We start from the raw sequence: 27693 nt of genomic DNA on the forward strand, positions 1-27693 counted from the left end.
GTTAATTGCCTTCACACATTATTATCTTCCTTTGGTAATTAATCCCTATTACTAACCCAGTATTTACTGTCCTGCTCCCAGGCGCTCACGCTCTCTGTTTCAATTTCCATTTAGTGCACTGGGAGGAAAATAAGCAATGCTAGAAATGATAACTTGTTAACTGGTTATCAGACAAACACAAACACACAAAACCAGTCATAAGGGTCAATTAAAAAAAAAAAAAAATTTTATACATCATCTCAAAGCAGAATAAATAACTTCCATTGATGGTTTGATATAGGATAGGACAACATTTGGAGAGTGCAACTCTTTGAAAATCTAGAATCCGAAGGTGCAAAAAAATCTAAATATTGAGAAAATCACCTTTAAAGTTGGGCAAATGAAGTCCTTAGCAATGCATGCTACTAATCAAAAATTAAGTTCTGATATATTTATGGTAGGAAATTTACACAATATCTTAATGGAACATGATCTTTACGTAATATCCTAATGATTTGTGGCATAAAATAAAAATCATTTTGTCCCATACAATGTATTTTTGGCTATTGCTTTTGCTATGGCTTTGTGGTCCACGGTCACATAGATATATATATATATATATATATATATATATATATATATATATATATAGCGTAAGACAACACATTATCTTACTGTAAATTGTTTTATCGCCTTATAATTAACAGTCATCTTGAATATTTAACAGGGCGATACATATATGCTAACATCAGGGTTGTCAGTTTATTATACAGGGCACATAATTAAATGAGTTGGGACAGTAAGTTATATCAGGGGATCTTAATAGGCCTCTGGGTAAATTATTTTAAAGTTGATAGATTTTATGAGTATTATCAATTCATAATTTATTGGGAAAGTGGCATTCCCATAATTACTTGCGTGAAATTGTTCAAATCTATTAAAACGATTGTTATCAGTTATGTACATTACACTGGAGTGTTCATTTTAAACTATTTAGGTTATGTTTATTGCATTATTCTGTCATTTGTGGTGTTTGCGATAATGTTTGTGTGGGTGACACTATTGCTGGTCACTGGAGAGACGAATTTTGATGAATTGTGAGTCATCATGGCCTTCCATTGTACCATCTGTATCATTATCAGTACTTTTGCAGTAATCTATTCTAATAGCTCATATAGGATGGCATATTAGTTTTCCTTTTGGAAAAGCTAGAAGATCATCACAAAACGGTGACCAGTCACAACACCTGACATTTTGTTATACGTAAATTTAAATCAGTTGCCTAAATTCTTAACCTAAAATCTTGATGTGCTAAAAAGGTCAAATTAAAATAACGTAAACAATCAGCATGAACAAATAAGACTATAAAATGGAATAGTGATTAGTCAGGCCCACAGTTAAACCCACAACTAAGTGATCTGGACCTCAAGGCAAAGCTTCATGGCTACCTGTGAAATAAATATATAAATGCATGTGGATTATTGATTTGCGCTGAAATTATTAAATTATGTGAGATGGAAGACACTATAGAGTGATGTGAGAAACATGAAACTGCCGTACTGAAGGACGAATATACATTAAAGTCATTACACGATAAATATTTGACTGGTAAGAATATCATTTCAGAACGTCAAGTAAACAATCTAGAGTCAAATAAGAAATTAACAATAAGCACTTAACAAAAATGAAACATTAAAATGGTAACATTAATTAAACCTAAAAAATATGACTAGATGTGACAATAATGGTTAGCAAAGGTTTAGAAAAAGGGGGGAATAGTGGGTATGACAGATCACCTACCACAATATGAAGGACAGTGATTGAAGACGTTCTGCTGCTGGAAAACAGCAGCCTTTAGATTTCCCTAATAAAAAGCAAAGTCACAAACGTAGGCTCCCTCTCTCTCAGTCACCACTTTTTTCATTTGATCTAAATCTCTCTCCATCGCTTATTCTATTTGTTCTTTTTTTCTTTTTTCATCTTTTGCTCTTTCTTTATGCACATTTACATATCCCTACCCCATTTACCCATTTATTTATCCCCCCGTGTCTTGCTGTAATGGAAACATGCGCTCTAGTTTGGCCCTTTGCTGTTCTTAGTGTCAGTCAGAAAGCCTAGGATCCCGTGATTGGGTCTTACACAGATTAAAGTTGATTGCGACTGCATTAACTGTTTGTCTTGCTCTGATCCTTCCCCCGCTCCCTCTCTCTTTCCTCTGTTATTCTATCTTCTGCTCACTCTGGCTTTCTCTTCCTTCTCTGAGTCTTTCCTCCTGGTAAAAGTGTAAAATTCATATTCCAGGAATTAGATCACAGGTGTCACATAAGTGACTTATGCATTTTCTGCTTTGAAGGACATCTTGAGTTTTTATTTTATTTTATTTTATTTGTGTTGCTATGTACAGTATGCATGCAGAAAGACCACCTACACAAGTGGACAAGGTGTAAAAATAAAGCATATGGGTGTAAAGCAGTCATTTTCTAACCCTGTGTGGAGTGAAAATATGTCTGAGATAGAGTGCTTCTCCGGCCGTTAATGCATCGCCTTTCTATTTTGCAGAGAGCATCAGACGAGCTATCGACAAGACATCAATCAAGTTGGTGAGAGCTATCAAAGCGGAGAACAAAAGTGGCAAATCAGAAGATCGGATTCTGGTAAGGCACTACATTTAACTTCACTATGCATAGGTCCTTAAAGGTGCAGTTAAACACAAATTAAAATTGTCGTCATTTTCCAAAAAGTCGTTCCAAATTTGACAAAACTTTCATTCTTCAGTAGAAAATAAGTGTTCCCATATGCAAATGTAATATATTTGTTTATGTTTGTGTAATACATTTTTGTACATGTGGTATGTACATATATGGATGCATGGATAAACATTAAATTGTGAGTACAATTTACTAATTAGTTCCCTCAGTTTACTGAAGTGTGCACATGATTTACTAATTTGTTGCCTTGTTTTACTAAATTGTATGCACGATTTACTGATTCATTCCCTTGTTTTACTAAATTGTGAGCCAATTTGCTAATTCGCTCCCTTTGTTTTACTAAATTGTGCGCACATTTTACTGATTCGTTCATTCGTTTTACTAAATTGTGCACACGATTTACTAATTTGTTGCCTTGTTGTACTAAATTGTGCACACAATTTACTTATTCGCTCCCTCGTTTTACAAAATTGTGCACATGATTTACTGATTCGTTCCTGTTTTCCTAAATTATGCACACAATTTACTAATTCGTTGCCATGTTTTACTAAATTGTGCACACAATTTACTAATTTGTTCCCTCATTTTACTAAATTGTGCATACGATTTACTGATTAGTTCCATTGTTGTGCTAAATCGTGCACAGTCTGCACGCGATTTGCTGATTCGTTCCCTCGTTTACTAAATTGTGCATACAATTTACTGATTTGTTTCCTCCTTTTACTAAATCGTGCACACGATTTACTAATTCGTTCCTTTGTTTTACTAAATTGTGAGCATGATTTACTAATTCTTTCCCTTGTGTTACTAAATAGTGCGCACGATTTACTGATTCATTTCCTCACTTTACTAAATCGTGCACACAATTTATTAATTAGTTCCCTCATTTTACTAAATTGTATGCACGATTTACTGATTCATTTCCTCAATTTACTAAATCGTGCACACAATTTATTAATTAGTTCCCTCATTTTACTAAACTGTATGCACAATTTACTGATTCGTCCTGCGTTTTACTAAATTCTGTGCACAATTTACTAATTTGTTGGCTTGTTTTACTAATATTGTGCACATAATTTACTAATTTGTTCCCTTGTTTTACTAAATTGTGCACAGTCTGCACATGATTTGCTGATTCGTTCCCTTCTTTTACAAAATTTTGCGCACAATTTACTGATTCATTCCCTCCTTTTCTAAATCGTGCACACGATTTTCTGATTCTTTTTCTTGTTTTACTAAATCATGCACACGATTTGCTGATTCGTTCCCATGTTTTACTAGCCTAGAAATCTAGACGCACCCTAGCGGCAGCAAAAATTATTTTGCAGCCAGGTGGGTCTAGACACTCTCAATAGACCTTCTAGCTGCAAAAACCCAAATTGGGTCAGGCCAATCACAACGCGTATAGAGTAGGCGGGGCGGGCTTAACATATGACGACAGAGTTGCGACGGCTGCCACTTGAAAAACAAAGAATGGCGGCTGCAGCTGTCAAACAGCGGTCTTTCGAATCGGCTTTGGCCGCGACTCTGGAGGACTTGGAGTTAAGTTTTTCTTTAAGAAACGAGCAAAGAACGGCACTTAAGTCATTTTTAAAAAAGGAAGATGTGTTTGGAGTTTTGCCGACTGGATACGGAAAAAGCTTAATATACCAATTACTACGTCACCTTCTTCGTTGCTCTGATTGGTTGAAGCGCTATCCTATTGCGTGCATAGGGATTTTGAGAGACAACCGTTTATCCCGCCCCTCGGAGTAAGCCGCGTCTATGGAGAGTTTCCAGACTAAACATCTTGATGTAAGTCTGGCTCGCCAGGCTAATGTTTTACTAAATTGTGGGCAAAACTGACTGATTCGTTCCCTCCTTTTCTAAATCGTGCACACGATTTACTAATTCGTTGCCTTGTTTTACTAAATTGTGCGCATGATTTACTGATTCTTTCTCTTGTTTTACTGAATCATGCACACAATTTGCTGATTCGTTCCCTCATTTTATTAAATTGTGCGCACAATTTACTGATTCGTTCCGTCCTTTTACTAAATCGTGCACACGATTTACTAACTTGTTCCCTTGTTTTACTAAATTGTGCGCATGATTTACTCATTCTTTCTCTTGTTTTACTAAATCATGCACACGATTTGCTGATTCGTTCTCTCGTTTTACTAAATTGTGGGCAAAATTGACTGATTCGTTTCCTCCTTTTACTAAATCATGCACACGATTTACTAATTCGTTTCCTTGTTTTACTAAACTGTGAGCATGATTTACTAATTTGTTCCCTCATTTTACTAAATTGTGTGCACAATTTACTGATTCGTTCCCTCGTTTTACTAAATTGTATGTATGATTTACTGATTCTTTCTCTTGTTTTACTAAATTGTGAGCATGATTTGCTAATTTGTTACCTCATTTTACTAAATTGTATGCACAATTTACTGAACGTTCCAGCATTTTCCTAATCGTGCTCATGCGTTACTGATTCTTTCTTGTGATTTAGTAAAACATGCGCACAATTTACTGATTTGTTAACTCATTGTACTAAATTGTGCGCACAAATACTATTTTGTGCACACAATTTACTTAAAACGAGGGAGAGAATTATTATGTCAAGGGCATGTTTTAGTTAAAGCGAGGGCACAAATTATTATATTTCGTGCACACAAGTTACTTTAAAAGAGGGAACAAATTAGTAAATCGTGCATGTCATGTGCGGCTCCGTATATATATATATATATATATATATATATATATATATTAGTGGTGGGCCGTTATCGGCGTTAACGTGCTGCGTTAACGTGAAACTCTTATCGCGCGATTAAAAAAATATCGCCGTTAATCTATTCTCAAATTTGGGTTGGGAGCTGGGTCTAAACTACGCAAGCTATGATGACTTTCACCTTGATAGTTTAACGCGGATGTATACCGAAGACTATAGAATATGGTCGCGCGTTTAAGTCTCCTCCGCCAAAACACAGACGGGATCACGTAGTCCTCCATTCATAAAAACCGAATCTACTATAGCGAAATGCCACGTAAATTCGTCATTTTTTGGATTCATAAATCAAATGTTGGTCAGTCACTTAATTCAAATCGCGATATGGACTAGTGTATGTGAAACCTGAAATGCAAAAAGACCGTTTTAATATGAATCCGATATGTTCCGTTTGCCTAGCTGTATGTATGCATTGCGGAGACGAGCTTTTACTACACGCATACTGAAACACACGTGACGCTCCCGGTAATTTTTGGCATTTTCATCTCACATGAGCAGATAAACTCAATCTCCCAAACTGCTGTGAGTGTCACTTTTAACGTTTCATTTGAGAAAACTAGCATCATATCATACTGTATGACACAGAAACTTCACGGCAACCTGTCAAAATAAAAGTACGGTGTAACATGTAATGGGCTGGGTAGGTGTTGACGTTAAAAAAACACAATCTAATAGGTAGAAAAAATAATTTCATTGTTAGTTAGTTAGTAAACACAAGTACATCTAATTGAACATAATTTATTTTCATCAACAAATTATCATAGAACAGCTTTATGAGCTTTATGATCCATTCTCAAAGACTTTAAGTCATTATTTGGGTAGCACACATATTCTGAATGCCTTCAGCAGAATTCAAATTAGCCATTTTAATCTAGATTAATCTAGATTAATTCCAAGATTTAATCTAGATTAATCTAGATTAAAAAAATTAATCTATGCCCACCCCTAATATATATATATGCTTAAACCCATCAATACATGTTAATATTATAAAAGTGTTTTTTTTTATTCAAAATGCATTTCAAAAATGTCTAACATCTAATAAAAATAAATAAATAAAATATGGTTGCTATATAAAAGACTATTTAAAAATAATTATATTGATGTTATTAATGTGTACATATACACATTTTTATATTTACCTTTAATATCACTCTCAATATGTTGATATAGGACAATATATTTGTGCCATGTATTACATTTCCGTATGAGGTGTAATTCTTTATCTTCCATATACAGTAATTAAACTGACAAAGAACTGAAGCTTTCAGGCTTAAAAAAAGAATGCAAAAGCACCATAAAAGAACCACAGAGATATTTCTTACTTCCGAAGTCATAAACAGACTGAAATGCAGAGCAATTTATAATAAATTTAAAAATGGATCATTGAGTCAGCATGCTGAACTCAAGAAGTGAATTAGTTTGATTCGTGAATGACTCATTCAGACTATTCAGCTCATAACTGAAGCAGCTTGGTGTTTACTGAAGCCTGAAAGCTTCAGTTCCTGTTCTACTGAAGAAAAAAAAAAGTCATACAGGTTTGGAACGACATGAGGGTGAGTTTTAAAATTATGGCCAAATTATAAAATTTTCTTTTGAGTGAAGTAGTCCTTTAAAAAACCCATCAGCATCGGGTAAACGTGTGCATCCACTCTGTGCCTTTATTGTGTGCTTCTATTATGCAGCAGTAACAAAAACAATGAGCCTAAGACTTTAACCTTTCCTCCTCTGTAATGGTGTGTGCAGTGTTTACTGCCTGCTGGTTGGGTTGTTTTTGCCAAGTCCATTTGGAGAATGGGCAACGGAATCAATGATAAAAGCAATGTACGTGTGAGGGTGCGCACACACAAACAGAAATCGTTGGAGGCCAGACCCCTGCTGTGTTGTGAGCATTACTGTGGCCACTGAGTCTCGGTGGGTCTAAGGGACCGACCGACTCTATAGGGAGTGTGTGCGAGATGGAGGATGGTGAGAGTAGAGGTGGCATACGAATGCCGGTGTGTGTGTGTGTGTGTGTGTGTGTGTGTGATAGTCACTTCAAGACCATTGAAAGCAGCTGGAGACTTGAAATGCCAGGGTTTGGAGCCACAAAAGCTAAATTAATCATCCAAGATCGCTTTCAAACACGCACACACACACACAGAGGGAAGGAGATGACCGAGGTGAGGAATCAAACTCATTTCCTGCTGAGTGTCAATGGACTGATGTTGACACAAACCGTGAGAGATCTCCCTTTCTACGCTTGGTGTAGCAATTTGGACTCAGATATTGCTTGTAAATTTCACAAATAATTACAAAGAATTGCAAACTTTTGAAGTAGAAAGACTCAAATAGTATTTTCTTGTAAAATGCATTCCAGTTATCTTTCATTTTATTTTATTAAATACCCCCTGTGGTGAAAATCAATTTTTTAACACAGCTTAAATGTCTGTCTGGTGTTTTTAATATGCTTTAAGACAAACCATATGCAAATTCACTGGTTAACGACACTGCTCAGCATGTTCTCCTTAAAACTGCTGTGTATCAAAGACAGTCTCTAAAAATGCGGTTTGAAACCAACCCCGTTTTCTACTGTCGCAAACATGTCAGCAATCTTGTCAACTTGCAGGATGGGATTTTTCATATCATTAGCAAAGCATTTCTACCCAAGGTTGCTGATTTTTCAAAGTGTAACTCTCTGAGATGGCGAACAGGAACATGGGTTGTGTAACGCCAAAAGCTAATGGTATCAGTCACAGTTGTGTGTCAGACGACGTAGAGAGCGATACATAAAACACATTAATATTCTGACTTGTAGAGGACTTCTTCTTTGGAATCAGTTTCTGGTTCAAACATATATGGCTAAATTAATCCAATATTGCCGCTTGCCATTGTGTAGTGATTATTACTGCTATTACCCAAGTGAAAATGGAGCAGGTAGTCTGATCCGGTGTGATTGAGTGGAGGCGGGGAATAATTTGCATGTTCATGGCTCCACATATACTAAATGAGGTAAGGGTGTACAGTTATATTCAAGCCATTATAAGGCATGAAAAATTATCATAGAGTTAAAAATGTTCAAGTATGTCATTATCAAAGATGAGTTTTAAGTGATAAAATTAGTGACAGCAGGGAGACTTTAACTTCGGAAAATAATTTTTACAGTGTATTTAAAGTTCCCATGAAATCAAAATGGATTTTTTGGGGCTTTTAGTGTGAATATGTTAGCTTTAAGGTTTTCTATAAGCTAGTGTGCACCAAAACAACAACTAAATTCACATTTAGAACATATAAGCATTTAAAACTTACAGTCTCTAACTTCCGCCAAAATGGATCAATGAAGCTTCTCATTAAACTTTCTGTCCAATCAAATGCTCTCTAGAATCCGAAAAGTCCCACCCCCTACAAATAGACACTGAAGCTGCTGTTGAAATCGGTCACTTGTTCACAGAATTAACTATATAGGACAGTAATTAACTATATAGGGAATAGGGAATGATTCAGAAGTGTATCACCGTGTCCTAACTCAGTCACTGAATCACTGAAATATCACAGCCATCCAAAAGCTCAGAAGTGCACTGCACTCCCAATGAAATAGACACATTTATAATTGAATTAATAAATATTAAACCTTTTTAACATTATTACAACTTCATACTGAGTGACTGATACCATTTGTGACCCTGGACCACAAAACCAGTCATATGGGGCAATTTTTGTTAAATTGAGATTTATATATCATCTGAAAGCCGGTTAAATAGATTTCCATTGATGGATGGTTTGGTAGGATAGGACAATATTTGACCAAGATACAACTATTTGAAAATCTGGAATCTGAGGATGCAGAAAAATCTAAATATTGAGAAAATCACCTTTAAAGTTGTCCAAATGAAGTTCTTAGCAATGCATATTACTAATCAGAAATTAAGTTTTGCTATATTTATGGTAGGATATTAACAAAATATCTTTGTGGAACATGATCTTTACTTAATATACTAATGATTTTTGGCCTAAAAGAAAAATCGATAATTTTGACCCATACATTGTATTTTTGGCTACTGCTACAAATATACCCGTGCCACTCAAGGTCACATTTTTGTCATGGAAAACACTTGTTGGTTCATATTGAGCTTGCAGTTTTAACGTTTATGTTTGCTTAAATTGATTTTTAAGATCTGAGGTAAATTGTCTATTTTTGCTTTCAGTATGGCTATAAATGTCATGCAATATGATATTCAAACTCACATTAGACACTTTTGACATTGAAGAAAGCACATAATCAGTGTCTGAGATTATAATTTTCATAGTTTGTATGTTGTTGTTCCAGCTGCAACATCACAGAAATAGACACATTTCTAAAATAGAAATTTAAGTGTTGTCGTTTAGGCTAGTTAGGACAAAAACTCAAATTAACATGGAAAAGATACCTTTTATTGCTTGTCGTGGCGTCGCGTGTAGTTGGGACACGGTGTAAATATGCACTTTAGTGGACCTTTAAATTTAAGCCTTTAAGTTCAGTCAGTACTTAGCCACATATAGTTTCAAACCTGTTTGACTTTCCTTCTTCCATGGTACACAAAAGAAAAAGTTTAGCAGAATGTTCCTGCTGCTTTTTTCCACTCAGTAAAAGTGAATGAAGACCGCAGTACAAGTAAACCATGAGCGAATTTTCATTTTTGGCTGAACTATCCCTTTTAACCTCACCCCTCCTGCCAGTTTGCCTTTGTTTCTCTTCCTCTTTCTGACTCTGTCCATTTATATTAGCATCTTCGACACCCTTCCCCCTCTCTGCTGTGTCTTAGACAGCTCTTTTTTCCTTTCTCTGTCATTGTTCTATTCTTCACATTATATGCTTTACTCAGGCTCGCTTCTCTGTTCTGTCAGATTGATGTCAAGTGTGTATTTTCAGTAGTTTAATGTGCTTATGATTGCGCATGGTTAGAAATTGTGCCCAAAAAGCAAGGGAAATTTAAATGTAGGTCCGACATGAGAGCTTGCGGGTACACAAACACACACACAAGAGTGTTGGAAGAGGGGATAGGATAAAAGCTGGGCTTGGTGAACAAAAACGCACCAGGGAGACACCGTACTCGTGCAGAACGGTTCCTAGCTGAAATGACTGGCTTAAATTCATTTTATTTGGATATTTCTTAAGATTTTGTTGTTTTGAAGTGTATGATTGCTATTGGGTAGTAGACAGCTGGTCCTGCAGTGTGATTCATCTAAAATTACTTATAACAACATTCTAATTTCAGTTATATACAGGTCCGACATGAGAGCTTGTGGGCACACACACACACACACACACACACACACACACACACACGTTGGGTTTACATGTTTTATGGGGACATTCCATAGGCGTAATGGTTTTTATACTGTACAAACCGTATTTTCTATGGCCCTACACCTACCCTACACCTAAACTTAGCCCTCACAGGAGATTGTGCACACTTTTACTTTATCAAAAAAACTCATTGTGCATGATTTATAAGCCTGTTTCCTCATGGGGACCTGAGAAATGTCCCCACAAGGTCAAAATCTACTGGTATTCCTATCCTTGTGGGGACATTTGGTCCCCACAACGTGATGAATACCAGGTGCACACACACACAAACACAAACACAAACACAAACACAAACACACACGTTGGGTTTACATGTTTTATGGGGACATTCCATAGGCGTAATGGTTTTTATACTGTACAAACTGTACTTTCTATCGCCCTACACCTACCCTACACCTAAACCTAGCCCTCACAGGAGATTGTGCATACTTTTACTTACTCAAAAAAACTCATTGTGTATGATTTATAAGCCTGTTTCCTCATGGGGACCTGAGAAATGTCCCCACAAGGTCAAAATCTACTGGTATTACTATCCTTGTGGGGACATTTGGTCCCCACAACGTGATGAATACCAGGTACACACACACACACACACACACACACACACACACACACACACACACACACACACACACACACACACACACACACGTCCTGTGTAGGGATATTTACTTGTGGTCTGTCACTCGCTGCTTCTTTACCCCAAGGGCTTTGTGTGTGTGTGTGGTGGTTTGCCAACTGTACCAGCTTACAAACACACCCTCATCTGCACATCCATCCATACACACACACACACACACACACACACACACACACACACACACACACACACACACACACACACACACACACACACACACGCGCGCGCACACACACACACACACACACATCTCTGGCCCCGATACAGCTGTGTAGAGCACTCAGCAAGACATCAGCTCAAGCCTTGGGGCACGGCACTAAAAAATATCGTTCAAACACACTTTTTCTCGTACACGTTCGCTTAGTGATCACACAGTGTTATGTGCGCACACACATACTGTATATATTTTGCGGACCAACAGCAGAGAGTGATAGCGTGATGTTGCAAGAGGGGATAGGATAAAAGCTGGGCTTGGTGAACAAGAACGCACCAGGGAGAGGCTCACGAGAGGGGGCTATGGAGAGAGAGCTAGCGAGGGGGGCGGGAGGCAGAGGAGATCGCTTGTTTTGAAGCCCCAAATGTCGCCTTTTCTTCCCATTCAATTATTTACCTCGGTCTGTCGCTTCAGTTTTTCCTCTCCTGTGGAATAATAGGCCAATTAAAGGCTGTGATCGCCACAGTGAGTGACGTGAAGACTTCCTCAGAACGAGGCTGGCCGCACCACCACGCTGTCTGCTGGACCGTACTCGTGCAGAACCTAGCTGAAATGACTGGCTTAAATTTTATTTGGATATTTCTTAAGATTTTGTTGTTTTGAAGTGTATGATTGCTATTGGGTAGTAGACTGCAGTGTGATTCATCTAAAACTACTTATGACAACATTCTAATTTCAGTTATAGATCAGGTCCTTCCTAACAGAGCATGCTGCACAACTCCTCGTCCAGGCCCTGGTCATTTCCAGGCTGGACTACTGCAATGCTCTTTTAGCTGGTCTTCCAGCATGTACAATCAGACCTCTACAAATGATTCAGAATGCAGCAGCACGGCTCGTCTTCAATGAGCCCAAGAAGGCCCATGTCACACCTCTCTTCATATCCCTGCACTGGCTACTGGTTACAGTTCGCATCAAATTTAAGACACTGATGCTGGCATATAGGATAGCCACCGGCTCATCACCTGCCTACCTCCATTCACTACTACGCATCTACACTCCCTCCAGAAGTCTGAGATCCTCTAGTCAAAGACACCTTATTGTACCACCACAGAGAGGCACGAAATCACTTTCCAAAACATTCTCCTTCAACGTCCCTGCCTGGTGGAATGATCTTCCCACCCCTATCCGAAACGCAGACTCCATTACTGTCTTCAAGCGACTGCTGAAAACCCATCTTTTTCGACACTATCTGACTCAATAAAAAAAATATATATAATAAAATAAAAATAAAATAAATTCTTCTCCTCTCTTTCCTGATCTTCCCTTTCTAGCCCGTACTCATCTAACAACGCCTGACATATGGTATTTTTGAGCACTTCCTATGTCGATCTGCCTCCTTAGGATGAATCACTTGTTGTATTCCCAATTGTAAGTCGCTTTGGATAAAAGCGTCTGCTAAATGAATAAATGTAAATGTAAATGTTATATACATTTCTAATAATTATGTGTGCAGATTTATGACCCCATTTTAATTATACTTCATTGAATAATTACTAGGGCTCAATAAAAATATTGATTTCTCTATTTTAATCGATTCTCATTTTTCCGAAACAATACTGATTCTTAAATCCCAAGAATCGATTAGAATCGTCTAGCCTGTTTTCAGCTAATGAATGGAAATTGTAGCACACCTCCCATCCAATAAATCGCAATCAATTTTGTGCTTTGTTACTTTTGATATGAAACAAAGTCTCATATTTTCAATTCTGTCCATTTTATTAGAGTATTCAAACAATAAGTATCGTTTTGGCACTGTTTAATGTGTAGAGACAGATCGCTGTAGTGCTTCAGTTCGAGAGAAGCGGCACATGAACTGATTGTGTCCACTTTAATACCAGTTTCAGCATGAAATAAACATGAATGAACATCTAAAAGTATGTTAAAAGAAAGAGTACAACTTACCAAAATCCGTATCCTGTCTAATGTAATCGCTTAGTCAGTGTTTTAACCACGCAAGTGTTTTAACTTGTTCTGTCCAGGCTGGACTATTGCAATGCTCTATTAGCAGGTCTTTCAGCCAGTTCTATCAAACCTTTACAATTAATCCAGAATGCGGCTGCAAGATTAATTTCGAATTAGCCAAAACGAATGCACATCACACCTCTCTTCAACAATTTGCACTGGCTACTAATAGCTGCTTGCATAAAATTCAAGGCATTAATGTTTGCCTACAAAACCACCACTGGCTCTGCAGCCCTTTACCTAAATTCATTACTTCAGACTTATGTGCCTTCTAGAAACTTGCGTTCTGCAAGTGAACGGTGCATTATTGTGCCATCCCAAAGAGGCACAAAATCACTTTCACAGACTTTCACATTAAATGTAGGGGAATGACCTGCCCAACTCAACAGATTGAGCTAAGAGTCCTTATCTTCAAGAATCAGCTAAAAACACATCTCTTTCATCTTTATTTGACCCTCTAACTCTAGCCCCCTCTATTCTAATTCTATTCTAAAAAAACTTGCCTTTTTAGACTTATACTCAATTTACTTACTGCTTGTTTTCTTAAAAAAAAAAACTAACACAACGTACCGCAGAGCCTCTGACGGACTCAACCATAGACTTTACATGTAATCTTGCCGCAACTGACGCTGACGTTTGGGGCGGTGTGAACGCACCATTAGTTTTTACTCTATGAATTATGCACTGATTCTTATTTAAGCTACAAAAGTTATTTATGCAAGAGCAGTGAGTGATTTTCTCTTTGTCTTTTGTTCATGGTCCCAAATATCGCAAGCTTTAGCAATATGTACATTTGCGATATGTCGATAATTTCGATATATAGCACAGTCCTAATATTTTCTAAAATGCACTTAATATGCAGTGAATGTCTATGGGGAAATTTATTATAACCCCATAACTGTCAATATATTGTTTACAGCTGATGTTGGTGTAGTAGCTTATTTTGTATTTAACCCAGAATAATCTTTTAATGTGCTGATCAGTTCACATTAGATCTTTAAATATTAAAAACTAACAAGGATTGTGAGTGTACCGTCTCTGGGTAATGAGCTTTCTCTGGTCTAAGAAGTATCTTAGAGTTGCACAACTGCTGCAGTGTGATAGTAGTGGCAGGGTAAAGACGAGTAATGTCATATGAGGTGCTTAAGATGAAGTCTGTGTTGCAAGGATAACCTGTGGAGATGTTGAGAGGCAGTGACTAGGGGGGATTGCTCTGCAGTCTGGACGAATGTGATGCAAAAGAAAAAACAATTCACATCTGAAGAGGAAGAGAGATGGTGTGAGATATAAAGAGTAGATGTGGTGTGATAAGTATCTATTTAGGTTTGTGTTTATCTGTAGAGAATGACCTAAAATACTTGAAATGATCTTTTAAACAGATAAATATACTTGAAAAGCACAATTGAGTGGACTCTATTCAGAAGTGTGCATCATTATACTATACTCTGAAAGATAGCACTTGAAGTGAGCACTCTGAAGAGAGGGCAAAGGGCATTGCTGTTTTATATGTTGAATATTTGAAATCTGAAAGTTGCCTTGAAATTCAGGCATGTTGATTCTTGTACTGTAGCAAGCAACATTTTTGTGTCAATTTTGTCTTTACTGCAGTAAATAAATGAATAAATAATAACATAAACCCAGATATAGGAACCCCATGGTAAGAGATGTTTTTGTAGTGGCTTAAAAGTTGATTCTGTGGATGTGGATGAATCTTAAACACCATCAGTTTGATAAATATTGAATCTCCTTGTATAGAAAACGTGGGAGGAACAAAATCAGATGGCAAACAATCCAGCTGTTAGTTTCTGTTTCTTCACCCCATGGAGAGACAAATTTATGTAGTGGCTTAACAGTTGTTGATTCTATTTTGTATGAGGATGAATCTTAACCAGAATGTTTTTTATTAAATATTAGAACTTTCTTATATAAGAAACAAGGAGGAAATGATCAAATCTGATGATGAAAAATTCATTTAGGTTCATGCTTTACACAAGAAAACATTTGGTAATAAAATGAAACTGTTTAAAGATTAAAGGATTAGTTCACTCCTGAATTAAAATTTCCTGATAGTTTACTTACCCCATTGTCATCCAGGATGTTCATGTCTTTCTTTCTTCATTCAAAAAGAAAAAAGTTTTTGAGGAAAAAACGTTCCAGGATTTTTCTCCATATAGTTGACTTTAGTGGGGATCAGCAGGTTGAAGGTCCAAATTGCACTTTCAATACAGCTTCATATAGCTCTACACAAGTGGTTCTCACTATATTTTTCATGAGAGCTGCACTTGTAGGACAAAGCACAAAGTATCAAAAGTTTCATCCAGTCATAAATAGCTTGTCTGCTTATTCAGTCATCTCTGAACATACAATATGCAATGCAATGCAAAAGGGGTACTTTTAAAAGTTATTTATTTAAAGTTATTTGCTTTTTCATTAGCCCATCATGCATTTAACCATCCAAGAGCACATTTGGCGTTAAGAGCTGGAAAGATTGCCAAAACAACTCCACAGTGAGTCAATGTCATGAACGCAAAGGCAGAGTAAATCTTTCTAGTCTGTATTTCCATCTTGTAATTACGCTGGGTATTTTTTAAATATAAATTATTTGTAGAGCAGACACTGACTGTTCATATATTTATGTCCTCAGTTAGTTAGACAGCAGACACTAAAAACACTGCGAGCGTCATGTGTGCTTCAGTGTGTGTGTAGTAAACAAAACCGCGCATCTGTGTCATTTAATCATAAAGAGACACACGATTCATATTTAAATGGTATTTTTGAAGCTTAATATTTACAGATACTAGTCCATATCGTGATTTGATTTAAGTGTAATGACCTACTTTTGATTTCATCTAAACTTGACAAATTCCGTGACATTCCGCATTATACAGAAAATTCTGTTTTTATGACTGGATTCCGCGATTCTATTTGCGTTTAATTTAATTTATTAATTTAAATGTATATACTTTTAACCACAAACGCTCATCCTAGTGCACATCTACGACTTAACACATTACGTAATCACGTTGGAAAGGTCATGTACGGTTAGTTCTTAGTCTGTTTACTTTGGTTTAAAACGGTAGGGTATGCTTCAAAACTTCAAAATTGTCTGACATTGTCGTTTTACCTTTTTTTGTAAAGGCCGTTTGACTTTCTTTGCATGTTCATTTAGTAAACACTGTACTTCTGTACTTCCGCCTACGTCATGTGTGACCTTTCCAACGCAGAGCTAGTGCAAGACAAGCATTTTTGGTTAAAAAGTATAAAATTATTTTATTTTTTTTTAGAAAATGACCAATCGTTTCACTAGATAAGACCCTTATTCCTTGGTTGGGATCATGTAGAGCTCTTTGAAGCTGCCTTGAAACTGCAGTTTGGACCTTCAAACCGTCCCCATTGAAGTCCACTATATAGAGGAAAATCTTGCAATGTTTTTTTTTTTAAACTTAATTTCTTTTCAAATGAAGAAAGAGAGACATGAACATCTTGAATGATATGGGAGTGAGTAAATTATCAGGTAATTTTCATTCTGGAGTGAACTAATCCTTTAATAATATTTTTGTTAATAATAGTTAATAATAATAATATTTGATTAAATTATTAAATGAATCTGTCTTATCTTGCATAACTTTCTTTCTTAAGTGAATATATATTGCTTGAAGGATGTTTAGAGAGATTTTCTTGAAAAAAAAATTTAATGGGGAAAAAATATAAAAAATCCCTAATATAGGATAAATTTACCTTCTTTTTAACTTATTTATACTTATTATTCTTTGTTATGGTTGTGCTGGATGGACGAGACGGAACACGAGATACAAACAAACAACGTCTTTTAAAGGGATAGTTCGACCTTTACAATGGGAGAAACCAATGACATAAACAGACCTGAATGTGACATTCTTAGTGTAGCAAGACAAATTACACTTAATTACACTTGAAAGTGAATCGAACATTCATCTGTTATTTATTTACCCTGTTGTTGTTCCAATACCCTTCTTTCTTTCTCGGATGACAAAAATATCTCATGGTCATCCATATAATGGCAGTGGATAGTGAGCAGCATCGAGTTTTTAAAAAAGGTGTACAACATGCCATGGTTTGGTGAAAACAAACTGAAAAACAATTTACTATTAAACCAAAATCATGACCTTGGCTGTTGGTCTTTTGTGCACGACTATGCGCTCATAAAACTCTATTAGCACTGACTGTTTGAATATACAGCATGTGTCACACGGGGCCATTCTGTGATCCTATTTTTAATTTTTTTTAGCTTGATGTTGGTCGCCATTCCCTGCCATTATAAGTACGAGCACAAACAGGACATTTTATTAACACCAGAGCGAATAAATGATAACTGAATGGGATGACTAACCCGTCAACTAAAAAATAAGACAAAAATACTCATTAAGAAACGACCGCAATGCATAAGTAACATACCTCCTCCAGTCTTTAGCTTTTAGCCCCTCCTCCCTGTCTTTGTCTTTATATCTCTCTTTTATTTCCTCTCTTGTTCTCTCACTCAGGGCTTTAGTTACAGAGCTGCTTTGATTCCAAGACTTTTAATCATCAGTGAATCTGGAGCACACGGCATTTCAGCCCTGATCCGTCCTTCCTCCTATCCTCCTTTCTCACTCGTTATTCCTCTCATCTCTTCGCTTCTTAAGTTCAGTACAGCTAAGATGCGGACCTGCCGCGGGAGTAGATCCGCGCTCTTCCTTCACCTACAAAGGCTGACAGCCGAAATGGGTCCGTCTTAGGCAATGATACCTGCGTGCAAGCAAGTCGGTGTGATGTGTTTGGGAAGAGGTGTACAGGGGCATGTTTGGAGCAATCTGCTGCTCTTTTCGAGTCTCCTGGGCACAGCGCTGATGTGTCCCCAACACCCTTTGAATTATGGGTCGTGTTTGAAGTGTCAAGCCAGATCCCTGACATCGTATGATTAATATAAACCCTCTCCCTTCTGCACACACAAACCTCTCCTCCCTCACACACATACACACACATCCTCATCTCTCATTCTTTGAAGTCGGCACTGAGAGGTGCTGGATGATTTTTAGGGCAAGTGTTGAACCAGTCTGATCTCCTCAGGCTCGAATGGTCGTCCTGTCTACCTTCCACATCAGCGATCGCAGGATGAAAGTGTTTTTTTCCCACCTTAACGAGTGGATGCGGTGGGTGGCCGCCTCAGTCAAACCACCTGACCTCTGACCCCCTACTAGGAGGACGTAGTTGCAGACAAACCCGACCTGACTTGGCCCCGTCTTCCGCAGCTTTCCTCACAAAAATGCTTGCTCAACAGGGCTCGGATCCAATAATGAATACTAATGTTGATATCATTATAGGCTGGATGCTGTATTCTGTCCACGCTCGACAGCAGGGTGAGTAATGCGCGTCGTAGCTTAACTGCTGCATTCATTACCATGCGATCAGCCACGGTCCCCACCCATGCAATGTGTTAGGTAGTCTTTGATGTATGCTGATCCATTCCTTAATTGGGGGTCCCCCCTCTTCCATCCATCCATGCAAACTCGGTCAAGTCCAAACACCCCAGCGGGCTTTAATAATTAATGTGGCTGTTTACGTGCCGATCTTTTGTGTCTGCTTCCTTTGATAGTAAAGCCTTTGATGAGTAGACGACGCTTTCTGGTTCCCAAACTGACTTTCTGTCTGTCTCGTGTAATCTTTCTTTCTTTTGGAGCGTATTTTTATAACTAAGTTTTCCTGACCTGTTATTGAGTTTTGAGAAGGGGTGCACTCTCTAAAATGTCATCCCACGATCAATGGTTGTGTCTCTGTTAACTCTGACAAAGCGTTGAGAACTTCCTGTACACAAAACACGCAAACTATCAAATCCAAACCCTATACGAAGTCTTTATCAAGGAGAAATCTGGGATCTCCATCTCTCTGTTTCTTCTTCTTGGTGGGGTGCCATTAGTAATACATTGGAGGGAGGCCTTGAAGAATCGAAAGCGACAGGGCAGAAGAGGAATAGATGAGTGAAGGAGGATGAAGAAAACAGGGGGCCTAGGTTGTGGGGGCCGCATTGAATCAGAGCAAACAGGAATTGTTTGAAGAGAGAGTTTGAGAATATACATAGTAGATCAGACAAAGAGCATCTGGAGACGAGTAGAAAAATGTTACCGGTTGATGTTTAGATCAGTAGTAGTTCTCAACCTTTTTGACTCAAAGGCCCCTAATGTCTACAATATTGTCTACTAAAATAGTTTTAAGTCATCCTGCGGCCTCCGATAGTTAAAATCTATTGGTTTAGATCATAAAAAAGGGAGAGATTGGTGTGAGGGGTGTGACAAAGGCCTAAATGAAGTATGTTAAAGGAGAAGTTCACTTCCAGAACAAAAATGTACAGACAATTTACTCACCCCCTTGTCATCCAAGATGTCAAAACGTCTTTTTTTCTTCAGTCGCAAAGAAGTTATGTTTTTTGAGGAAAACATTTTAGGATTTCTTGCCATATAGTGGACTTCAGTGGAGCCCATGAGTTTGAACTTTCAAAATGCAGTTTAAATGCAGCTTCAAATGGCTCTAAACAATCCAAGTTGAGGAAGAAGGGTCTTATCTAGTGAAACAATTGGATATTTTCTAAAAAAAAAATTACAACTTATTTGCTTTTTAACCTCAAATGCTCTTCTTGTCTAGCTCTGTGTGTACTCTATGTATTCCAGTTCAAGACAGTTAGGGTATGTCAAAAACCTTCCATCTCATTTTCTCCTCCAACATCAAAATCAACCTACATGGCTGCAGAAGTACCGACCCAGTGTGTACAAAGTAAACTTGCAAAGAAGATCAATCGCCCATCACAAAAAAAGGTAAAACAGCGATGTAGGACAATATTGAAGTTGGAGGAGAACATTTTTTGACCCTAACTGTCTTGAACCTGAGTTCACACAGAGCTAGACAAGACGAGCATTTGAGGTTAAAAAGTATCTAAATTGTAATTTTTTAAAGAAAATAACGACCGTTTTGCTAGATAAGACCCTTCTTCATTGTAGAGCCCTTTGAAGCTGCATTTAAACTGCATTTTGGAAGTTCAAACTTGCGGGCACCATAGAAGTCCACTTTATAGAGAGAAATGCTAAAATGTTTTCCTCAAAAAACATAATTTCTTTACAACTAAAGAAAGAAAGACATGAAATCTTCGATGACAAGGGGGTGAGTAGATTATCTGTAAATTTTTGTTCTGGAAGTGAACGTCTCCTTTAATAACGAATTTAAATTATGAATGAAATTACAAGGTTTCTCCAAATCTGACCGTGCTGTTTCATACACATACACACTCACTCTCAAAATATAGTACAATCCTTCTTTTTATGTTTCTGTAATCCTCAGACATCACACAAATCCTTATTCCTTCCTCTCTGCGCCTACTCATCTGTCTGTAACGCTGTTCGCCTCACTTCAGTACACATGTGAAATCCATAAACAACAGCACCTGTCAAAGCACCCAGCGTACACAGTTTTTCTTTAATTTTATTATAGTGTTGAATCATTATTAAATTCTGTCAAAATTCTGTCATTAATTACTCACCCTCATGTCGTTCCAAACCCGTAAGACCCGAAATATTTCTAATGAAATTCAAGCGCTTTCTGACCCTGCATAGACAGCAATGCAACTATGTTCAAGGCCCAAAAAGGTAAAATACATGATGAAAATACATTTGTGCTGCGTAATTCACATTTCAACAAATGAGAGCCCAGTTGTATCTTTATGAGAAAAGAGTTTAGAAAACAGAATGGTGTAACGTTAAAGTTCCTCAGAAACTGCTTAATGTCTGCTGTCCTCTTAGATTCAATTGAACAGGCTGTTCTCCAGAGAATCCTAAACCATAATTTCTTCGAACATCGTCTTGCATTTTCTACTTAATCTTGCGCTTTATTTATTGAGCTTTCATCCTCGCTTTTGTCTCTTAGGTTTTGGCAACATGGCGGCTGTACCTCATGGCCCCCAAGATACCAACCAAGGTACGGTAGGCAATTACGCACCACCTGTCTGCGCCATCTCAAAGCACTGCGGTAATCTAGTTTAGCATGACTTATGTAGCAAGATGCTCATTTTCACCTCAGGTGGAACAAACGTTCAACTTCCTGGAGATTCGAGCAATGAACACCCACCCGGATAATCAAGTAGGAAAAGCGTTTACTGGGCTCCAGTGTTTTAGCTTTTGTGGACAATTTTTTTTCTTTCACTTGTTCTCACCGTCGTTTTGCTTCACTAAAGCGTGTTCTTTCCTTCACAGGTTGTCATAGAAACAGACAAATCCACATATTCCCTGAGGCTGCAGTCTAATGACCACCTGGATCAGCTGATTAGCCACATCAACTTTGCTCTCTCTCGGATCTTCAACAACTCCATTTATACGTAAGTATCCTTAGAACCCAATAGTTTTACTTTGGTCCCGCATGGCCAGACCGAACAGCATAATGGTCCACATTGCAGCTTACACTCTTAAAAATAAAGGATATTTATTGGCATTAATGGTTCAATGAAAAACCTTGAACATCAATGGAACTTTTCAAATGCAGAAAAGGTTCTTTATAGTTGAAAAAGGTTCTTTAGATTTTTTAAATGTTCTTCAAAATGGTTCTTCTAGGAACTGTTCACTGAAAGGTTCTTTGGGGAACCAAAAATGGTTCTTCTATGGCATCACTGCAGAAACACCTATTTGGAACCTTTATTTTTAAGAGTGCATTCTGGTGAAGAGCCACCCACTCAGACATGATTACACTGACTGACACAAAAAGCAAACAATGACAGTCTGTTTGGTTTTTGTGTCATGTTTAGAGACTATAGATTATACCACAATTAAGTGTGGGCGATATACCAGTAGACACAATTAACCTGTAGAAATTTGTCAACCGGTAGAGATTTTGGACTATCGTTTCTATCACGGTTATACCCTCATGTGACATTCCTGTTTATGTGGTCACAAAAATTAAAGTTTGCAGACGTTTTAGCACTGGAGTTTGAAAACAAGTGCTTTCGCTATATATGCACTGTCAGAGAGGCGCATGCACGTGAAGACTGTGCTCATAGAGTGTGGGATAGGGTGACCATGCGTCCTCTCTTTGGACCGGCTGGGATTTTTCTTAATTGTCCAAAATCTCCAGGATTCGGCTTTTGCTTTCTACAGTCATCATTCATTGTGTGCGTTTTTGTATTAAAGCCTAGCGGAGGACTGTTTTCTTAATCCCGCTCTTGCAAACATTCTAATATTAAATATTTTCGGGCATCAGGGGGTGGCTATCAATATGCAGAGTATTTAAATAGCTTTCATGTGGCTCGTGTTGGATGTAGGGTTGCCAAATCCGCATTTTTTTCCACGGAATTAGGCTGATTTTAAACTTGATTTTCTCCCGTGGGTTAAAGATTTGAAATATTGCATAAATTACATTTTATATAAATGATTGTATTGAAACATTTTGCATTCTACCTATGATAAAACTGTGGTAGATAAAAGATTTGTAAACGAAGGCCATACTTTAGGTATGGAAGTTACAAACCCCCATTTTGCAGCTTTATAGGCCTTGAACAGTTAAATACACACACTTGTATGTGTCAAAGTATCCTCGTAAACACAGCAATTAAGGTCTCAAGTGAGAGCAAACAGCTGAGAAAGAAAACACGTGTAGCAACATATTGGATCAGGGCAGGTCTTAAAGTGACAGCAGTCTAATATTCCTGCTGCCTGTCGTTCATGTTAATCAGATAACGAGAGAGAAAATTTCTCACTGCTCCTAACTAAATCACTTTTGTAACTTTAATAAGAAGAAATATATATTACACATTGAGTGTTATGCAGTGTTTTATACATTTGATTACTTTGTACAATGTATGTAGCATTTCATATTTATTTGTTCTACTGTATTTTTTGTCCTATTGCTTGTAATTATTTCCTAATCTCTTATTTAATTGCTGACCGTCTTCAGTGAGATTGTGTTTTTTTTAATGATTTATGAAATGTCTATGGTATCAAAAAAAAGTATATCAAAAAGACCTTATTTAACTCAAAAACTACTTTATCATGACTCATAATTATTCATATTGTATCGTGGTCACATCGCCCACCCCTAACCACAATATTTGACTTTTTCTATTAAAACAAATCTTTGTTCCCTGATGGACTAAGAAAAAGAAACCTATATGGAAGGGATGTTTTCCGCACCTCAGTTCACAGTGAATGCATGTGTTTATTGCATGTGCTATGAGTTTAGTGTGCGTTCGGGAACGCAACAGCCACCAGTTATGCTTTATTTTCACGGCAGATGATTACAGCATTTCACTAGATTTGTAGTGAAATGCATTTTTGTAAGTCTATTTTCACTGAAGCTGGAGTTTTCAGTCAAAATAAAAGCTCTACTGTAGTTTCCGTCAAAATAAAATCTTAAAAGTGCAGTATGAATTGCTGACAGTGGTTTCAATGGGTAACATTACTGCAGTCCAAATTCAAAATATCTCTTTTGAGTGTATAAATTACGAGATAAGTATTGTAATTTCCCTACTGTAGTACAAAGCAACAATAATATACCTTTGAAATATTTATATTTATTTTACAGTGCAATTGTTTTACAATGTATCACTATTACTGTCATAGGAAGAACAATATAAAATTGTTGTTATTTCTCTTAAAATATTCTAATTCGTTTGGCTTTCTAAAGCACCAGTGTGAATGTAATTTAGACTTAGTATACCACAGCTATAAAAAGGATTGAGTCCCCTTTAAAGTTCAGGTAAAAGTCTATTCTTTTTCTGACTTGTTTCTGAAGTTTTCTTAGTTAAGAACATGGGTTGGAGCACTTAATTTTGAACTTTCAAACTGCATTAGATAGAATAATTTAACTTTAAAATGTACAAAATGTTCATTTTTTTTCCAAGTCATTTGTCTTTTTTCAAATATTGCAATAATATCATATCGTGGACTTCATATTTGAATATTATCGCATTGATTTTGATATCGTTGCATACCTACTATATGGCCTTATTTTCAGAAACTGTATAAAAAAAACAGCCAATCAGATTACAGCTCACTAGATTGAGATGTGTTATATGCCCTGGACGAGCAGCAAATATGACATCTGAGGCGGAGACTAGCCCTGTTGCAGTCTATATTTGCTCACGGCATCTGAACAGAGACGCAAATCAGATTTTTGTCGCCTTTGCACTGTATCTCGTAGTGCTAATGTAGTTTTTTGGAGAATCCATAATGCTGCCTATAGGAGTCGGTATCTGCTAGAGCAGCAGGGGTGTAAGGTACTGCTGAGCAGTTAATTGAGAGATTTTCTCATATTCAGACAGGAGGAGATTAGTGCAATGCATAATAGCGCTCTTTTTCTGTCTCTGTGTTCAACTCTCTCGCTCGCTTTCCTGTTTCAGCTCTTTGGCCAGGTGTTCACATGCTGGGTCAGAATAACTGAGATTCTGATGCATTGTGAATCCCCCTCTCCCCCCTCCCTCTTCTTTTTCAGCCCCTCCATCTTTCACGCAGATGGAGATGTTACTGACGGAAATCGGAAATTTTCTCCAAGCTCTGAGAGTTCGGTGGAGACGCAAAGGGCATGTGGTGAGAGAAATATAAGTACATATAGTTCATGCATCCACACAGTCTCATAAATATTTTTATTATGCACCAGATATTGATCTTTCTAATCTCTTTTTCGTTCCTTCACACCACTGCTGTTGCCTTATAGAATATTTTGAATGCATGCACTTAATTTATGCCATCAACTTGGTTTGGTGCGATTTGCTATTCATGACAAGTTATATAACAATATTTGTTTTTGCCACAGCAGCTGCAGCTGTAGACAGTGAAGGACAGAATAAAAACACTGTGCCAAATACATAAATTAAGAAAACAACAAAAAGAATAATACAAAAGATCAAGGAAGAATGCTAAAAGTAAAATAACATCATAATAGCAACCAGTGATAGTGAGTATAAGAAAGACTATGCAAATTACAAATGCCCTTCATATGGTGACATGTAAAGATGCAGGGTGTTAATTCACTGTAGTCCCTGAGTTTGGCTTGTTATATATGCTTAAAGATAAGAAACAAATGTCTTGACATAGGAAAACACTTTAAATCTTTTTTTGATTTTGGAAGACAGCACATGAATGTCCCTACTTCTTGGCAGATATTATTAAAGTAAGTGTCATATGTCTCTGTAAATGGTCAAAAGAATCTGGCTGTGGTCCACATGTGTTAATCAATCGAAAAAATAGGATTAGAATTCAGAACCACTTTTTTAAAGAAATAGTTTACCCAGAAATAAAAATTTTGCTGACAGTTTACTCACCTTCAGGCCATCCACGATGTAGATGATTTTGTTTCTTCAATGAAGCAGATTTGGAGAAATTTAGCATTACATAACTTACCAGTGGATCCTCTGCAGTGAATGGGTGCCATCAGAATCAGAGTCCAGACAACTTATAAAAGCATAATAAAAATGAAAAATTCACACTAAATCCAGATAAACAGTCCAAAACAAATAAACAAATATGTGACCCTGGACCACAAAACCAGTCATAAGGTTAAATTTTACAAAACTGAGATATACATGAAAGCTCAATAAATAAGCTTTCTATTGATGTATAGTTTGTTAGGATAGGACAATATTTGGCCGAGATACATCTATTTGAAAATCTGGAATCTGAGGTTGCAAAAAAATCAAAATACTGAGAAAATCACCTTTAAAGTTCTCCAAATTAAGTTCTTAACAATGCATATTACTAATCAAAAATTACATTTTGATAGGTTTACAGTAGGAATTTTACAAAAAATCTTAATGTAACATGATCTTTACTTAATTTCCTAATGATTTTTGACATAAAAGAAAAATCAATAATTTTGACCCATACAATGTATTTTTGGCTATTGCTACAAATATACCCCAGTGACTTATGACTGGTTTTGTGGTCCAGGGTCACATATGTTGATGGATTTTGGTGTAAAAGTACTATAAAAGACAATATGAGATGAACTTTTTCACTATAGATGAAGTATGGACTATGAACTGGAATTTTTGTCCAGTTGAAACACATTTTTTAATGCGTTTGTTTATTACAAACACACAGCCTTTCACTTCACAAGCCACTAATTGATGGAATAGAGTCTTGTTGATTACTTGTGGATTATTGTGATGTTTTTGTCAGCTGTTTGGACTTTCATTCTGACGGCACCCATTCACTGCAGGGGATCGATTGGTGAGCAAGAGATGTAATGCAAAATTTCTCCAAATTGGTTCAGATGTAAAACAAACACATCTACATCTTGGATGGCCTGAGGGTGACTAAATTCTCAGCAAATATTCATTTTTTTCATATATATAAGTATATATTTTATAAATATTCCTTTAATTTTTTAGAACTCTATATATTTTAAATAACCCAGAAATCAATGAAGAACTTAGTACAGAGAAAAATAGATCTCGATAACAAGAGAGTTCTTGTATTTAAGTGCTCTAAATATCATTAAAAAACGTACTTTCTTCCATTTCAGGGGGCTTTTCTGAGACATATGCAGCTCTGTGTGATTACAATGGCATTACCTGTAAAGAGGAAGTGCAGTGGGTAAGAGCTTCCTATTGACCACAAAATATCCTCAGCAAGAGAAAAGCAAATTTTCTGTATGTGTCACTGCTTATATTGCACTCTAAATATGTTTTCTTCCTCTTTTTGAGTGTCTCTCTCTATCTCTTTTGGTCTTTCAGGATGTGGATACCATCTATCATTCACAGGACAACAGGGAGTTTAACCTGTTGGACTTCAGTCACCTGGAAAGCGGGTAGCCACAAATTCTGTATCTGCAATGTCTAATTGCTAGCCTTCACTTCAATTGCTATCTCTATGTCCCGCAGATTGGTGGTTTAAAAGCTTCTTCATTTTGGACGGATTAATCTAATCATAACTCTTTGCTTCGTTAATTGCTTCGTATTGACAGGGATTTCAATGATAAGTGACACAGGCAATCTGATGTCAGCCACTGCTCTGAATGTGTGCTGAAATGCCACAGTAATAATACATTTCGCCTCTTTCCTGTGGCGTCCCTGCTGACTTCCTGCCCGGTTTGAGTCATGCTGTGTCT

The 27693-nt window shown here is 37.1% G+C and overlaps 1 protein-coding gene across 4 annotated transcripts in view; it reads left to right on the top strand.

Moving 5' to 3' along the window:
• The window catches only part of carmil3 (capping protein regulator and myosin 1 linker 3), an 85139-nt gene that overhangs the window by 780 nt on the left and 56666 nt on the right, over nt 1-27693 (top strand). For 3 of the 4 annotated variants that reach the window (XM_073849558.1, XM_073849559.1, XM_073849560.1), the window contains exons 2-8: nt 2539-2633; nt 21526-21576; nt 21679-21738; nt 21852-21973; nt 25078-25172; nt 27109-27179; nt 27320-27393. In XM_073849558.1, coding sequence (XP_073705659.1) covers nt 2539-2633; nt 21526-21576; nt 21679-21738; nt 21852-21973; nt 25078-25172; nt 27109-27179; nt 27320-27393 — 568 coding nt within the window. Of the gene's footprint in view, nt 1-2276; nt 2421-2538; nt 2634-21525; nt 21577-21678; nt 21739-21851; nt 21974-25077; nt 25173-27108; nt 27180-27319; nt 27394-27693 lie in introns of those variants that run through there. The other variant, XM_073849561.1, reaches the window with a different exon arrangement.

Source organism: Garra rufa, chromosome 10 (assembly GCF_049309525.1).
Source record: "Garra rufa chromosome 10, GarRuf1.0, whole genome shotgun sequence".
Classification (NCBI taxonomy): Eukaryota; Metazoa; Chordata; class Actinopteri; order Cypriniformes; family Cyprinidae; genus Garra; species Garra rufa.